This window comes from Ctenopharyngodon idella, chromosome 20, assembly GCF_019924925.1.
Source record: "Ctenopharyngodon idella isolate HZGC_01 chromosome 20, HZGC01, whole genome shotgun sequence".
In the NCBI taxonomy this organism is placed as follows: Eukaryota; Metazoa; Chordata; class Actinopteri; order Cypriniformes; family Xenocyprididae; genus Ctenopharyngodon; species Ctenopharyngodon idella.
Genome location: NC_067239.1, coordinates 307,291 through 325,956, shown reverse-complemented (window position 1 = coordinate 325,956; position 18,666 = coordinate 307,291). Strand labels below are relative to the sequence as shown.

The following is an 18,666-nucleotide window of genomic DNA, read 5'->3' as shown; positions in this document are numbered from 1 at the left end:
GAGCAGATCTCATTAACATCGCTGTGTAGCTTTATCCTAATGAAGTTATGGACACAGCCAAAGCAATTACACATGCAAATAGAATTAGCTCTAGCAAAATAGCGGGCCGATTGGATTGTGTTCTCACGTTCAGAAATCTAAAGCATTCGGTGGCGTTTTAATCAATACGTGAGCTGAAGCGTTGCCACATCCTGTTAACGGAAATCCTGTAATAATTATTAAAATGGGAGCCTGTTAAACCGAGAAACTTCTGCTGAGATGGCCTACAGAGTGGGACAAATATTGTATATTTTATTCTCTTTGTTTTATAGCTCGAAGGGCAGTACTCTTAACTAAAACGAACCGTCACTATGTCTTTCATTGTAATATATTAATTCTGCTACAGTTTGTGGCATAATTATCTAACAAATTAACTGATAACTACTAGAAAACATCTGAGAATGACTCTCTGTCTCATTATCTGACACACTTTTGTCTCTTAAGAATATTGATTTTGTTGTAAGGATATTTGCAGTGCTGCGATTAGAAGTGGACGTTTAGGGATGTGCATTTTCGCCTGCAGTCCAGCACTTTTAACTCGGTGAAACTGAACTGATCCAAAAGAGTTTAAATGGAAAATCATTGCAGTTTTAATAGAGCTCAGATTTATCACAGCAGAAGCGGCTGGCAGATAATTGCACAGCGGTGAAGCGCGTACCAAACCCTGTTTGATGGAAAGCACCTCCGCGCTCACTGCTGATCAATCCAGCACCTTCTCATCCTCTTTATAACCTGCTGTCAGGACAAATTACAGATGTGAAATGTGCTCCAGGCAGAGCGGTGTGTGTTGTGGACTGTCCAGAGCTGTTTTGAGACCCCTGCCAGTTTTTTCTCTGTTTTACAGGCCGGCTGCAGACTTTGTGCCGTCCCTGAGGTACGACCTCCATCTCTGAGAGATCAGTTGTCTGTCAGACGTACACAATCATGTCAAACTGTCGTCCTTGAGCAGCAGAAAGTGTATTTATTTCACAGGTTTGGTGCTCGAGGCTCAACATGCGGGTTTAGACCGACTGAAGGAGAATCTGAGCACAGATCCACTAACACAGCCTGGATTTGTTGGGTCTGTGTCACCAACGACGGCTCACAAAGAAAGTGAGTGAATCAAATGTGTGTAATTACAGCAAGTGCGATTCATATCATATGTATGTATTTCGTTGTATATTTTAGGAAATTCCTTCACTGCATGTCAAATAAACTATTATAATAACTAATACTAACAGATCGCTGTGCGTGCATTTGCAGAATTAAGTTTAACATAATTTCTCAATTTAGAGGTCATTGCTGAAATGATGCGTAAGAAATTGTAATGTTGTTGGAAAAGTTGCATGATTTATGTGAATAAAAGTCAATGGTTTGAGTATGTACAGGTGTGACGCTGTGCACAGTTACTCCACGCTGTGACACGAGAGTGGAAATTGTTGAAATATACATTGTGGAAAGAAATATCATCAGTTTGGATAGATCCTGACATGAAATCCAATCTGTTACTTTTTCTTGCACGCAGGTCTGAAACCCTATTGTAATTGTGAGGATTTTTATTATTTTTCTTCCGCCGTAAAACTGATCGTGCAGACCAAACCGTAAGGCCTTGAGACTTGAAACTTGGCCAGATGATCAGATGTCTCAGTTTGGGGAGATGTTGAAAGAGTGCTAGAAGGTGGCGCTAGGATGATCAAAAACGTGAAACTGATCATAACTTATAGACAGTTTGTTGTAGTGCCTTATATCGTTGGAATCCTTGACTCAAGATGAACAAAACATACATCTCCAATTGCATTTGCGCCTGGAAAATTTCCGTCATTTTGAATTTTGTCCAAAACCTACTTTTGCAAACTTGTCCTAGATTTTTCACCCGATCAGAACCAAACCAGTGCAGAAATGTTCTCTGGAGACTAAATATCAGTAATTAACAAAAAAAAGTTGAAATTTCGATTCATGGTTGCTAAGAGGTGCCAAAATGTTCTAAATGGGTGGGGCCACTTTTACTAAAAATGGCTATAACTCTTGAACATAATGAGATATTTTCTCCAAAATTGGTACACATGTGTATGGGCTCAATCTGTGGTCACAGTAAAAAAATTGTGACGATTGGACACTTGGTGGCGCTATAACATGAAAAAAACTAGAAAACAGCTATAACTCAGCAACCGTTAGTCTTATTGACATGAAAATTGGCATGCAGTGTCTTGGTCCAAGGAGCCATGACTGTCTATATGGACAATGGTGTATCTCGAAAAACATGGCCGCCATCAGCCAATGAATTTTAAGCACCTATTAGACAAGGTTAACGGATCGTAACGAAACTCAGTGGGCATGTTCGACTCATGGTCCTAGAGGTCTGTAAGAATTTTGAAAGAAATCAGCCACTAGTTGGCGCTAACGAGTTTTATGCCTCTGTAATCACACAGTGTTTTCACAATATGCATATCATTTGATAGATCTCCTCATACTGAACAACTTTGCCTCAAGAAACACTGCTGTCAATCAGATCGTTCATTAAATATTCACAATTATGTAAAAACAACTTTGACAAACTAGTCCTAGGTTTTTCACCCGATCAGAACCAAATCAGTGCAGGACAATTCTCTGGACTCTCTAGATCAATAATTATATATATATATATATATATATATATAGAAATGTGAACTTTACCCTTTGGGTCGCTACAGGGTCATTTAGAAAAGGGGTGTGGCAAAATATGCTCAAAAGCCTATAAATCCTAAACGAAAACTCAGAACTTCACGAAATTAAGTGAGCCTATGAGACATATGATTCTAAACAAGCATGCAAACTTTTATGGAGATTGGACCATAGGTGGCGCTGTAACTGTTAAAAAGCTTTATAAACCATATATTTACCATGGTAAATTGCCTGTATTGGCCGTTTCCGTCTTTGATCTAAGTGGTTACAGGCTTGCTAAATAAAACATAATACCTTTTTATGCATATGTGCTTAAAGGCCTTAAAGCACTTGAACCCTGCTAATTGCTGTTCGCAGCTATATTTCTCTTACTGATTTTCTAATGCAGTTATTTGAAGGTAGTTTAAAAAAAAAAAGAAAGAATATGTAAAATATGGGATGTGTGCACGAGGACTTGCAGTGTAAATGCAGCCGCAGAAACGCTCCATCAGTGTGTTTCTTCACTCACTCTCTTTGACTGAAAAACATCATCAATGAATCAAGATACCTGCACAAAGAGCTGAACGTGACTCTTCAGTCTCAGAGAGATCAATAATCACACAGATCACAACAAACACACAATCCATCTGTTCAGATCCACACTGTGACGGACGCCTGCGCTGCGTTCACTACATCACCTGCGTATGACAACAGTTCAAATTGTTAAATAAAGTGGTGATTTTTGTTTTGTTTTTGCACACAAAAAGTATTCTCGTCTCTTCATAACATTAAGGTTGAACCACTGCAGTCACATGACTGTTTAGTGTTGATTATATTGCTGTCTATGAACGAGTCATATCGGATTTCATCAAAAATATCTTAATTTGTGTTCTGAAGATGAACGAAGGTCTTACGGGTGTGGAACAACATGAGGGGGGAGTAATTAATGACAGAAATTTACATTTTTTTGGGTGAACTAACCCTTTAACACATGTTAACAAATGAGACCTTACTGTAAAGTGATTATGAATATATTTATTCTGCCACGTTTCATGGCTTTGTCATGATTACATTCACAACACAGCATGACCTCTCATTAAATATTAGCCATTACAAATACCTTTATAAAACATGAAATAAACCAGCTTCATTGATAATGTTACCGCAGTCATATCCAAATCAAGGCTGCAGTATAATCTGTGTGAATGAATATGACTGTGAGAGATTTGCTGTCACTTTGAACACAGTTGACAGTAAATACACTTCTCACTGATATGATATTTCTATATTTCATGATGGAGTTTCCTTTAGATCAAACAAATCAAACAAACACAATGAGATGGATCATCATTGTATCATTTGGTGTGCCATAATGGTGATTTTGGAGTGAAATGTGATTGACGGGAGCAGAAACTCTTCTGGAGACACAGGCAGCGTCAGCAATGATCAGCTGAACCGTTGATGATCTGAAGCTGTTGAATGGTTGCGGTCGCTGTCTTCAATTCTCATTTCTCACAGATTCAATGCTTTGTGGTTTAAGTGTGTCATGCTAACATACAGAAGAGGCCACATGAGCTCTGAGGACACGAGTGAAACTGACATATGACTCCATAAAACAAACTCAACAATCAAAAGAAAATGAAGAGGAAAACAGCCTCTCCAGGGAAGAAACATCACGTACTGTTGGAAGGGAAACTCACTTTTGTCTCTGAAACATTATGGGAACATCATCTTCAATCAATAAAGCTGATATCAACAACAAGGACCGGCCGAGTGTGGAGTGGGGTAAACTGTGCCAATTTTTAAATGGTTCTTCTAGGCACGGGTACAACTAACATGCCTAATTATATTTCATAATGTCTGTTTCCAAGGGAAACACATATTTAACATGTAGCCATAAAACCGAACAAAGAAAGTAAGTGGTCCACTGACACAACTTGCCCCACACAGTCAAGAAGAAAGCTGAATCATTGGTGAATACATTTTAATTTGCGTGAATGGTAAACCTTTTTAATATAATATAGTGTGATTTAGTAAAAGACGATTGTATGTATTGTAATATTTAATGGATATTCATCGGGTGATAATTAGCATTTAATAGAGAGGGAAGGAGAAGAGAGGAGACGCGGATGAAGAGTGTAATCACATGAAGTCCTCTTATGATCTTATGAGTGAGTGGCTGAAGGGGGCGGGGTCATCACCTGGGCGGGGCAGATGAGCATTATGCAAATCTTATGAACACTTTTATCATCGCAAACATTATTAATTCATAATTAACCTTCATTATCCTGCTGAGACTGAAGCAGTTTCTGAGGACCAGATTCAACACAACCACCGTCATTTTCTCACCAGCACATTTTCTCTGAAGCCGTACACCTTTATAGTGTGTTATAGAGCATAATAACTACAGTTATGCGCTTCATATTCATGGGTTTACCTTTGATGCATTAAAACACCCAGATTAAGTGTTATTTCATGTTACAACGTATGGACAACATACTATATAAATCTTTATTTGAACAGATATGGAATATGAGAGGAAAGATCTGATATCTGATTCATATCTCATCACTTTAAACACTGATTCCTGAGCACAGTATTTTTGTTGTTGTTTTGACATATTTCATATCCTGAGAGTTTGATAGTACAGTGATTGATGGTGAAGAATAACTTGCAACTTTAAATTTGTAAGTGACACAACAAACAGCTGGCGGTTATCAACCAAACTCAATAAACCATTTAATAAAAAATCCGGGTCCCACTTTGTATTATGTGTCTTTAACTACTGTTCTAACATTGAAATGAATCATTTGATACAACTCACTTTGCGTTTTTACATTTAAAAATACCTGACTGAATGCAACTACAGCTGTTTCTGTAATTATATCTTTAATTATAACCCTTAACCCACCAAACCTGTCCTAAACTGTCCCATATCCACCTCAATAGCAGCACAAGAGTTTTACAACGAGCCTCACAATGAGTACACTGTACCTAACAATGTTTTATGTAGTACACAGTAGTTAAAGACACCTAATGTAAAGTGGGAGCAAACTTCCGTTGTTCCTCTGAATAATTAAAGGTGTTGAGAATGCACTTTCATATGTGAAGTGGATTTGGCGCTCCAGATTCAGCTGCTGTGTGAACGAGCATCTGTGCACCAAACTGGGGAATGAGTAGACCAGAGGGGAGAGAGAGATGAAACTGTTATTTTAATAAACTTGGCCTACCTTTACTCCTCTGGTACTATATGTACACATAACCTTGTTTATCAAAGCGACTGTTTGAAGCGCTCGTCTATGTTTTTTTCTCTTTCATTTCTGCAATACCTGCAGCCTCGAGCGGCTCACTCATTCACTTTGTTGTTTGCCGTGTATTCTTCCACCCTCCCTGCACGTCTTTCTCTCTCTCTGTTCCTCTTGCTGTCTGCGTTTGTCAGCGCAGACGGACACTGTCCCGTAAACATCTCCACACCTGGACGCACTGGGTTCAGCGCATGTGCATCTGATGCAGTTGTTCACATTCACCTGTCGACTGAAGCCGAGAGTCAGAGGAGTCTGAGACCCATCGAGAATAAACAGTTTTGTAAATTTAGTTGTTTTTTTTTACATAATTTGTTTGGAGTATAAGAAACAAATGGCAAGAAAAAAAATCTGATTTTTTAAAATTATTATTTTATGAATTGTCCTATGTAGAGAACACCAGGACTGAAAAATGAAAACAAGACTCTATAACCAAAACAATGTTTTTTTTTGTTGTTGTTGTTTTTTATATAAAATTTTTATATTCAATATACCAGTCAATTTTAAAGTTCCAGGCTATTTTTTTTTTATTTATTTTTTTTTCCCCTCTGTAAAACAGATATGAGGATAATGTTGGAAAAATATGTTTAGAAAATGCTTATATTTTGCATTTTGTGTGCATACTAGACTAGTGCCTGCATTTAATGGGCATTTAATGTAAATCAGGGTTTTCAGGACTTCATCAGCTCCACCTGAACCAAAATACACTATAAAAAATACTGGGTTAAAAAAATGGACAAACCCAGTGATTGGGTTGTTTGAAATTTGCTGCGTTAAAACAACCCATTCGCTGGGTTAAAATAAACCCGCTGGGTTAAAACAAATTGGCTGGGTTAAAACAACCCAACCGCTGGGTTAAAACAAACCCGCTGGGTTAAAAAAGCCCAACCACTGGGTTAAAACAAACTTGCTGGGTTAAAACAACCCAATCGCTGGGTTAAAACAACCCAATCGCTGGGTTAAAACAAACTCACTGGGTTAAAACAACCCAATCGCTGGGTTAAAACAAACTCACTGGGTTAAAACAACCCAATCGCTGGGCTAAAACAAACCTGCTGGGTTAAAACAGCACAACCGCTGGGTTAAAACAAACTGGCTGGGTTAAAACAAATTGGCTGGGTTAAAACAACCCAACCGCTGGGTTAAAACAGCACAACCGCTGGGTTAAAACAAACCCGCTGGGTTAAAAAAGCCCAACCACTGGGTTAAAACAACCCAATCGCTGGGTTAAAACAACCCATTTTCTGTGTTTGTCAACTATGGTCTGAAAGCTCATTGTGACGAGCAGGGCGGGCGAAAGCCGCGAGGGAACGGCACGACAGCAGCTGCACGTTGCACCGGTCTCGAGTCTCTCACGGCTCTCGCCCGCCCTGCTCGTCACACTCATGATTTAATATACTATTTTACATCTGTGTAAACATGGCCATAAATGGGTTTTCCCATTATATACAATGTATCTAATCATTGTCTCTAATTTGCATATTAATGTGTTCTTTGGGCAACATGAAGTAGCTATAATAATGAAAGTCATAATGTGGCAACATTTTCACAATATCTCATATTTCATAGAAATATTGATATATAATGTCTTCCCTCTTCACTTATTATGTCTCCTAAACTCATGCCTGATAAACATGAGGTAAGTCCTGATGCATGTCTCATAACAGAAAGTCATATTCTGATTTGAAACCCCACTATTGTCTTGAGATGTTAATTTATGACAAACAACATGAAAATTAGCCAGACATAAATGATAATTACAAAATATTATCATATTCCCATATAAGAGTGCTGAATTTAGTCCTTCAGTCAGTGTCAGAGATCAAGGATAGAGAGCTGTCAAGATGAAACCTCAAAACATTTGGTATCTTTGAAAACCCTTACGAAGATTTACCATGGTTTTATTACAGTAAAAGTGTACTAGTAACCATGTTGTTTTGGCGGATTGATTACCATTTGTATAACCACAGTTTTACCACAAATACCATATGGTTAACCTATGGTCAGTGAAGCAAAACCATGGTTAATTTTCTTAAGAAAACGTGCTCTTTACAGGACATTAAAACTGTGGCTAATGGTCTCACAGAGATTTGCTAAAATATACTGTCCTCTACAGAAAGAAAGGTCATTATTTTTGCAATTTACCTGCTGAATGTAGCGTTTACAAATCTAAAAAAGACAACACTCCCAATAATGGAATTAGTCTGTACAGTTTTGATAACTTCAGCCAGGTCCAGCTCCGTCACTGCGAAGCCCCGCCCCCAATACGCTCAAAATGATTGACGTGCCGAAAGGCTTTGTGATTGGCTAACAGTGTTGTGTTCAGAGCCCATGTGCTCAGGTCACAGAGACAGCTGATTTCTCAGATACTTTTTCCAGTCAGGTAGTAGTAGTAACATTTTATGCGTGGCATTAAACAAAAAGTCTTTGAGCACCTCAAGTGTTTCGAGCTGAATTAATGAGGATGAAGAAGAGTGAAGTGAGCCGCACTGTGATGTGTGTGTCAACAGGGGGCGCCTCTCCACTCGTAAAGCGCCACAGCGCCGGTGACGTCACGCACTCTCTCTCGCCCCTCGCAGCGCAACAGAGTATCGGAGCGAGCGCGAGACACGGAGAGAGAGCATGGGGCGCGCGGATCGGCTGGAATAAGAAACATTTCCCAACACTTTTAAAAACTTTCTCAACTCGGCCGACAGATATGGATACCATCATTTTCAGCATGTTGCTCCTGCATACTGCGTGGGGGAGCGCAGGAGCCCAGTACACACCCGGTGAGTGCCTGAAGATTCACCTTTAGCGCGGAGCGAGCAAAAGTTTATGCGGTTGTTGCTGTGAATGCGTGCGCACCTTTATGTGTGGCACGAGCACATATTTACACCACACCAGGTCATGTATGTGTCCAGATGGCTCTTAGGACAGGACATGTGTGTGTGTGTGTGTGTGATTGTGTGTGTAGTGATGATTTGTGCTGGTTTTGTGCTAGAGAATGAGCGAGTACACAGGTATATCGGAGTGAAAGTGCTCAACTCTCCGCCTGGAATTTCTCTCCTGATTGAGAATTTTCTTTCTTTCCAACACAACAAAAACTAGAGTGCTTCTAATGACTCCACAAATGCTTCAGGAATTCAACTACAATCTGTTCGGATTTAAGACTCCAGTAGGAAAACATTATTTTAAGTCCTGCATGGTTAAAAGTACACGATATGAGTCTCGAAAGCATCTTAGAATCTGTACTAGAATGTTATGCTTCCATGAGGATCCTTCAGGATTGGCTTCAAATTATAATAGATATTCCCACATGAGGATTTTTTAGAACTAGGGAAAATCCTGATCAACTTTACCAGCTCGGTGTTTGATCAAAAATCTGAGATTTACTTGAGTTTGTTCAAATCTTAAAGATGTTTCTCACAGGATATATATATATATATTGTGCTCCAGCTAAAATTGGATATAAAAATATATATATCGTCCCCTTGGAATTATAATGTTAAATTTGACATTTTTGTCAAAATTGAGTTATTGACATATCCTTATTCTGTGACTTATTTACATTATGTGATGTTTATGGTAATGTTGAGTACATTTAGGGACTTTTTATTTAGAAAACAAAAAGGTTCTGTCTACAAAGTCGAATTGAATGCAAAAACTGTGAATCTTAATATCTCAAACCTGCTCAGAATGCAGATAGAACTTAAAAATTCCAAGGGGACGATATATTAAATATATATATATATATATAATTCTAATTATTATAGGATTGATCAGGTTTAGCTGGAGCACAAATGTGACCTCAAAGCGTCACAGTATATCGGATCAAAGACACATTGAATACTTATAGGCGATGTTTAGTTGAAATGAGTTGTTTCTTGTAGAGATATGAGGATGAAATAGAGCTGTTCAACACTTCCCACTGAGAGAAATGCATGAGGATTTTACGTGTCCAAAAGTGTCATTATAAATCGTATCAAATATTAAATCACAGCCTGTAAATCACTCCGTAATTCTTGCAGCATTATTATTACTGTTATTAGCAGTATTGTTGGTCACTTTGTAAATAATGACAGAAAATTTATTGTAAAATATGATCAAAATGAGCCAAACTTTTTATTTTAAAAAATTGATTTAAATCGTTAAAAAGTTGTGCCTGTCCTCAGACGGATGATCCTCACATCTGTACCCCGTATCACTCTCCGTCTGCAGGGGCGACACAGCTGTCTGTGTAATTGCTGATTAATTAATCAGCGAGTCTAACCCTCGGATTAATTCTATTAGAATAATCAAAAACAACGGATGACAAATGGCAAATTACGTGAGGCTGGGATTGATTAGTGACTGGTGTAATTATGCCAGCGTGTGATGGAAATGAAGAGCGGGATCAGCGCTCGCTTCCATTGAGCCGGCTAATCCCTGATATATCGCTCTCTTTCTCTTTCTCTGGACGCAGCTCAAATGGGACATGCGGAGAAAGGTGAGTCGTAAATCCACGCTGCTATCATCATCATCATCATCATCATAACATCTGTCCAGGGCATCTGTGTCTGAGTAATTGACCTAATGACCTCGTCCTGATGAGCGGCGGGTTTGCGTGACCGTGAGCCGCGGTGATCAGGAGCATCTCCACACACACGTATCGCCGTATAGTTCAGCCCTTAAATACACACTGACAGGAAACCCAATGACTTCCCAGAATTCCCACGCAATCAGCTTTCAAAGTAAAAGTGCTGGACTTGTGTTTGTAATAATAATAAGCCGGGTCTTGATTCTCACTCAGGAGTAAATTTCATTGCGGGCTGTCATAGAAACATGATTATAGAGAAGGACGAAGCTTTGCATTTCTGCAGAGCGCTCAGAGACGTTGGCTTGCTGACTTTGAAAGCCTTGTGAACGGCGCTCAGACACAATAACAAATTCTGCACATTTCTTACCCGTCTGTGTGTGTGTGTGTGTGTGTGTGTTTACGCTTTTACAGCCGAGGGAAAACAAGGTCTTCAGTGTGGCTTTAACAAGGCATTTGTGCATGGAGTCGTGAAAGGCTGAAGCCCATGATTTGAATATAATGCTTTGCTTTTCGTTATTTTGGCCCATTCCGCACCATGTGTCATCGGTGTGAGTGTAATGATAGAGATGAGATGTAAAGTGATGTTTAGTGAGTCTGAGGAGGAGTGGACGAATACGAGCGTGTGTTTTGTCTTCCACACCGACAGTCTTTGCAAGTTCAACAAGAATAAAAATTAGTAGCGGCATCTCTTCTCTTCTCTCTTCTCTTCTCTTCTCTTCTCTTCTCTTCTCTGATGACGATCAATTCCCCACGGACAAAATCAAGCCCCGCCCTGCATCTGTTCTTGTTCCTAAAGTGTTTCACTCGGATATATGGCACAATAGGGAAGAAAAGACGAGCGTGACTTTCAATTCATGTTAACTTTAAAATGTGTGGAACAATTGGAACCAATGAATCATATTCCCAGTAAGAGCAATATGGTGTCAAAATACACTCTAAAAAATGCTGGGTTAAAAACAACCCAAATTGGGTTGAAAATGGACAAACCCAATGATTGGGTTGTTTTAACCCAGTGAATGGGTTGTTTTGACCCAGCGGTTGGGTTGTTTTTGGCCCAGTGGTTGGGTTGTTTTAACCCAGTGATTGGGTTAAATGTTTGCCCAACCTGCTGGTCAGTTTTATTTAACTCGACTATTGTTTAAATATTACTGTATAATTGCTTAAAATTAACCCAAAATATGTTGAAAATTAACATTTGTTAATATGTTTAATAGATAAACATTTATTAGTAAGTTTAATGCATAATAATTAAACAATAAACATTTATTAAATTGCTTATTAATAAATGTTTACCTTTTTATTATTGTTGGCTCTAGTAATGTGTCTGATTTTTAATTTCCAACATATTTTGGGTTCATTTTAAGTCAGTCATATAGTAATTTTTAATCAATAGTTAAGTTAAATAAAACTGACCAGCAGGTTGAGCAAACATGTAACCCAGTCACTGGTTTTGTCCATTTTCAACCCAACCTGGGTTGTTTTTTTTTAACCCATGATTTTTAGAGTATAGTGTCAACTTGCATCTCACATTGACGTTAAAGGCAAAATTGGGCAATTATTTTATTGATTGATATTATTTTTCCACCCACACCATTTTGGTTAAATCTGCATAAAATGCTGTTTCAGAGAAAGTTGTTAGATTTTGATAAATGATGAGTATTGTTTGCACTGATGAATCATGCACAAGACCAGAGAAATGAAAGCTTAAAGCGTTTGACTTCATGTTTTCATGGCTGTACACAGCGACGGAGCAGGATCTGATCTGCTGGTCACAGAGGAACTCGTGTCTGTGTTCAATCACAGCTTCGGCCGCGGACGCAAGTTGCTTATCACAGCAGCTGCGAGAGAGAGCGCCGTGCTTATTTTGCAGACTCGCTACAAAATCTATTTACAGCAGACAGGTATTGTCTTCGGACAGCGCTTTTTCTCCCAGCTGAAGTTTCTCAGATTATGCACAGAGAATCAATAGCTGACAAGTGCGTCAGGCGCTTTAGTGTTTCATCTGATGCAGCCGTATGGATTTTTAATCCAGTCCTGCATCACGTCCTCTCGGCTGATGCTGAGGTTTTGTCAGCGCGTTTATGGAGTTGATGCTCAGTGAATCTGAATGAATGAAGTCATTCTCATTAGAAACAGAGCTGACCAGTCAGTGAGGCATGCGTTGTGTAAATTTCTTCACTTTAAGTGTCCTTAAGTAGGGGTGTTATTAAATATTAAAACGTGACGATATTTCTCGTTGAGGTGAAAGCTGTGTTTACTGAGTTGAGTTTGTGGCAAAACCTTTTACAGTAGTTGCATGTTGTTCTGTCTCATATTAAGAAAGTAACATCCGTTACAAGATAGGACTGTCACGATTCCTCGATTAATTTGAGTGCTCATTTAAAAAAAAAAAATCCTTGATTGGAATTTACCCATGTCGTTTAACCAGCAAAATACCGGAAGTGGCTCATTCCACGGACGAGAATCAATGGACCGCATTATCAGACAGTTTTCTAAGGCTGCACGGTAAACGTTAAAACCATAGTGTTACTGTGAAATCTTAAAGGCTGCGATTCAGTTAACTAAATACATGTGCTGCAGGTTTCGGAGTGATTTGTCACAATTTCAAAATAAAAGTTTAACCCCTCGCTCTGAGTTTGCATGTTTTAATGTCCACATGTTGTTGTTCAAGAAATGACAGTGGCTGCAGCATTTCTATCATAAAGAAGTGGCCAGATATTAAAGATTAAGTGGACATTTGAATTAAATGTTGTTTAGCCGATATTAAACATTGATTTGACCATGCTGTAAAGTGTAACAACAATCACCAGCGCCCTCTGCAGGCATTTGTTATAATACATAATGTACAAAAGTTAATTGTTTATATTATGTATATTACATTATGTATTTTATCAGTGTTGTTCTATAAAACCATATGATTACTTGCTTTTGATACTTTAATTGAAACAATTATTATTGCCTCATTGTTATTATTATATATTACAGGTAACAGTACATAAACATGACGGTTCGGTACATACCTCGATTGTTTTTCAATTATTTTTCTACTCCAATTCATTTTTGAAATATAATCATTTACACAGTTACTGTCATAACCCTAACAGGTAAAGTAAATATAATGAATATATAAGCTAATATAGTGCATATATTTAGTGAAATGCTCCTCTAGAGTTCATTTCTCTAGTGAACTAACATGCTGCGGACACTGAATGACTCTCCTGAGGTAAATGTAACGCTGTGTGAGATATTATTCTCCAGCTCTTTTATTGATGTCTTTCTGCGGAGAGATTACACGTGAACATATCTATGCATAGATTGTCTGTTCTTCTCGCACTTTTTCCTGTTGTGGCGGTTAGCAAACAGCATTGCATTACCGTGTGCGCCCCCTTCTGGACTGGAGTGTGAATCACCTGTGACTGACTGTATTCGTCATCTGACTGTATGAACCGAACCGTGACGGTTCGGGACGAATACATGTACTGTTACACCCCTATTATATATGTATTTTAAATCATTTTAAAGGCTATTATTCACTCAGTCAGTTTTTATTACCACAAACATTATCCGATTACTTAAAATAATCGACTGATTACTCTATTACCAAAATAACCGTTAGTGACAGTCCTAGATTAGTTAAACATTTCAAAATGCTCCTGCATTGTTTTGCATTTTTTTGACTTTCAGTCACATATTTTGTCATTGAAGATTTCTTAAAAATAGTGTTAAAGTATCATCTCATTCTCATGAACCCAGTATCGTCTCGTCTCATGAGTGTATCGTCACACCCCTATCCTTAAGGTCATTTCACGTGACTTGTGTCGCTGTTCGACAGCCGTTACTCCCTCAAGAGCTGGAACACAATATTCAATTTTTAAATGACTTTTACATTCAACGATTATTGGCCAATTTGAAAGTAGAATCAAATAGATTGGACTGGTCTGTCATATTTCCATTCTGTGATTCTATCTGCAGCACATTTCAATTACACTTTATTTTAAGGTGACCTTGTTACAGTGTGATTATATATTTAGGTACTGAGTAATATTAATTATCTACATGTACTCACCATATGGTTAGGGTTAGTTGCATTAATCATGCATAATTTAAGTTATTACTATAGTAAGTACTACATATGTAACAAGGACACTGGAAAATGAAGTGTTTCCCACGTTTCATGTGGAGGTCTGTGTGGAGAGGTGCGATGAAGCTCTAATCATGTGACACAGAGGAGGACGAGCGCCGCTGCTGTGAAGGAATCTGTATGGTGTGATTTGTGTGATTTTGTGAGGCTGGAGGTCAGTGAACATCTGCTGAAGCGGTCCCTCAGAAAAGCACAGGAGCCTGCGGAGGACGAGCTCTTTGTGGATTAGGGCAGTAATGGGCAGCAGGGGCTTTAAGCTCCTTTAGAGAGCCTGAGAGCCCATCTGAACGGGGAGGGATCGCTCAAATCACAGCCAAAGAAGGGAAAGTCGGATTGAGGATTTGGTCATTAGATTGTTTTTGTTTTATTTTGTCTCTCTGCTCTGTCCCCGGGCTTCAGAGAGCCGTGTTGTGATTTGTGACTGTCCTGATATCCATAAAGATTATGATGATGGTGGTGGTGATTATCAAATTAAGCCCACAGCGCCGATCATAAGCTCTCTTTAAAGGAAAACATCCCCTCTCGTGTGCGGCGGCGTGTGGTGTCGTCACCCGGAGGAGAATCAGAGCTCGGGAGACTCGATGAGCGCCTCAGATGAGCTTCATTTATCAAGGATCAGTTTTGTCTCAGGTGTTTCTCTGAAAATTCCTAGCACACACAAATCCAAATCATTGATTCTGGAACCGAATTTGATGACGAAGATCTGTGACTTTCAGTGATGAAGTCTGAGCACAGTTTGTGACGTGGTTGAGATCTCAAACTCTAGACACAGAGGAGACTTTTTAAAGAAAACACGTGAGATTACTGGGGTCTTTCGTTCAGCAGAATACTTTTAGAAGTGGGAGACTTAAAGGGATAGTACACCCCAAACTGAAAATTATCAGATAATTTACTCACCTTCAAGACATCCTTTCTTCTATCCATATTTATAACTTCATAAACTATAATCACCAGTGTTATGCATTACATGTAACGCGAGTTAGATTACTTTTTTAAGTAACTATTACTAAGTAACTTTTAAGTAACTATTATTAAGTAATCAGATTACTTTTTTAAGTAAGCAGTAAAGTTACGCATTACTTTTAGGTTTACAACAAAACATCTGAGTTACTTTTTCAAAAAAGTAACGCAAATTACTTTGTTTTCCCATTTATAGACTGACAGCTCTCTTGCCCGGGTGAATGACATGACGGGTCATTTTTTTGTCCAAAGGCCTTAATAATAATAAAAAACAAAGATATGACATCCAAAGTATGTAAAGTAGTACAACTAGATCTCTTTTATTGAATCCAAAAGGTTTTAATTATATTTTTCTACATATAAAGGTATTTTAAAGATTTTGAAGTGTCAAAAGGTCATTCAGTCCAAAGGCCAATACAGCCATTTCATTTGTGATTAAAATATCTTAAAATGTAATAAATGTATATATTTTTTATTCTGGCATGATTTTATAACATCATATATCAACATAGTGCAAAATGGTGTTAAAATTATGTGTAGAAGTCGTTGCTTTGTTATGAGAAAGAATGTCCGGAAAAATGAATTTCATTGATGTCATTCGGAGTAACCGATATAAAGGGACCATTTTGGATCAAGTCATGTGATCAATATCATGTGACAGGATGTGACAACATTCAGACAGTAACTAACTCTCTTTTAACTATTTGAAAAATTCATGTTTTCACTTGTTCATACGCATGTCCCGAAACATCAGGTCATTCAGTACAACCGCTATAAAACATGGAAAATGTTGTAATATTTTAAAAACTTGTACTAAATAGAAAATGTTTGATTGTCCTTTTGCTAGCTAGCTAGATATCAGCCTGTTAGCATTGTTTGAAAATATCGTCATTCGGTGTAACCAAAAGTGTTATTCGGTAAAACCGAAATTTTGGTTAAACCGAATGACTTTTTTGGAGACAAATTTTGTCCATCTTGTAAAAAATGACAAAAGCAGTGTTAACTGATTATAAAAACCTCATAATCTCATTGTTAACACTTAATAAAACTTCAAAATTAATTATACCTTCATTATGTTTTTTTTACACTTTTAAAACCTTATTTGTCAATGACCTTTACATTTGCCAAAAATCTAAATTTTATAAATTTTTTTGTTAAAAATCAAAGAAGTAAGCCCAGCCCAGGTCAGAAAAAGTAAGGCAAAAGTAACGTAATGCATTACTTTCCATAAAAAGTAACTAAGTAACGTAATTAGTTACTGGTAGCGGTAGCGGCCGTACGCAAACTAACCCCTTTCCATTTAATCCCATCGCTTTATAGTAAAGAGATCTCGTTTGGGATTTTCTCTTTGTCTGTAAATCTGAGCACAGTATGAGATGATGTTGAGATTTGAAACTTTAAAGGAGACATGAGAGTATTTGAGTCAGGAGAAACATCTGAGAATCTCATTTGTGTTTTTCGTTCCTTCGGGCGAGTCTCGCAGCGTTTCCTCCAGTCAGTGCTCTCGGCTCCACCTTCAGCTGTGTTTAATGCCGCTAAAATCACTCCGTAGCCAATTTTGCACAAAATGGTTGTCATGTCCTCTGACTCCACGGCTTCAGGACGGCAGATAGGTGCGTTCCTCGCGGCTCTTAATTGTGATGGGCAGCTCACCGTCGTGTTTTTCCCGTGATGTCCGTGTGTGAGCACATGCTGAGACGGGAGAACGGCTGACAGATCTGAGATGAGAGCGAGCGAGTGTGAATGAGAGAGTGGAAATGAGGAGGAGAGAGAGGCCGTATGCCTCTCCATGATTCATCTGTCTGGAGTCAGCCTGTCTTATATCTGTGTCAACACCATGACGTTTTGGAGATATCAAGTTTGAACACGTCTAGGTGTGTGTGTGTGTGTGTGTGTGTGTGCGACTCACAGTGATTTACCTGTCTTTCATTCTTTGCTCCTGTGAGACGCACACATGTGAAATCCTCTCAGACTTCAGCTGGATTGAAGGTGTCGTGTCTGCGCCTCAAACTGGCCTACTTCTGATGTCTGACTTTCACTTGTAAAAGCCAATATAGCATCTGTAATGACACTAGATTAAAAACGACAGAAGCAGGTTCTTCCTCATCATTTTTGGCGCACTATTGCAGTACTCTTTCATCACTGTAACCTAGCTGGAATAATAATAATTATTATTATTGAACAAAAACACACTAGGGGTATAAGAGCATTTTAGCCATTTATCAAGGCAATTTGTTTTGTTTTGTTTTTTAATTTTTTTGGTCTGTGTGCATGCATCATATTGATATTGCTGTTGAATTCTGTTTATCATAATTTAAACTACAGATTAAAATAACAAATAATACAAATGTTTCTGCATGTTGATGTAGTGGGCATTATATTCAAATATTAGTAAGCAGTGAAGCAGTCTTGTCAAAATATTAATTTTAGACTATGACAAAATACTTAAGGGTTTTTTAAAGAATTTCGTTCTCTTCAGTTTGACATTAGGACAGATATATATGCTCAAAAACATGAATTTTCATATAGAAATGAACAGCATAGCTAAATTCAACTCAGTGTAAGTACGAGTTGCATTTCAAATGTTTTTTTAATCAGTTAATAGATAGAGGCTAAAAATGAGTGTCATGATATGACCATTATAGCTGTAATAATAGTTATGAATGTAATAATGTTAGGCTAACCTTTTTGAGACCATGAAGCCCTCTTTGTAAGGATTTTTGGCCGGTTTAATTGCTGTAAACTGAAGTGCCCGGCGCTTTCCTTTAGGCAAACAAACAGAGAAGCAGTGCATCTGTTCCTGAGTGTTTTCAGCCTACTTTACTGCATAAGGTCAAATGTTTTAGGGAACAGCTGTGCTAGCCTGAGGGAGAGACCGCAGGAAGTGTCGGCACAGGTGGCACCTCAGGGGGCGGGCCTCAGCGCTGTCAATCATCTCTGCCTCTGTAGGGGGTGAACTTTATATATATATATATATATATATAGGAAGCCTAGTGTGTCCAAAATCGCTACTTTTCAGAGTTTGGAAAAAACACTGTATTTTTAAA

At 38.3% G+C, this 18,666-nt stretch overlaps 1 protein-coding gene across 19 annotated transcripts in view; it reads left to right on the top strand.

The window, feature by feature from the left end:
* Window positions 1-8,514: 8,514 nt before the first annotated feature.
* The window catches only part of ptprk (protein tyrosine phosphatase receptor type K), a 166,487-nt gene continuing 156,335 nt past the window's right edge, over window positions 8,515-18,666 (top strand). For 4 of the 19 annotated variants that reach the window (XM_051876489.1, XM_051876495.1, XM_051876493.1 and 1 more), the window contains exons 1-2: window positions 8,516-8,731; window positions 10,405-10,428. In XM_051876489.1, the coding sequence (XP_051732449.1) occupies window positions 8,659-8,731; window positions 10,405-10,428 (97 nt within the window). In that variant the 5' untranslated portion in view covers window positions 8,516-8,658. Of the gene's footprint in view, window positions 8,732-10,404; window positions 10,429-18,666 lie in introns of all 19 variants that reach the window. The other 15 variants (XM_051876492.1, XM_051876490.1, XM_051876497.1 and 12 more) reach the window with 5 other exon arrangements.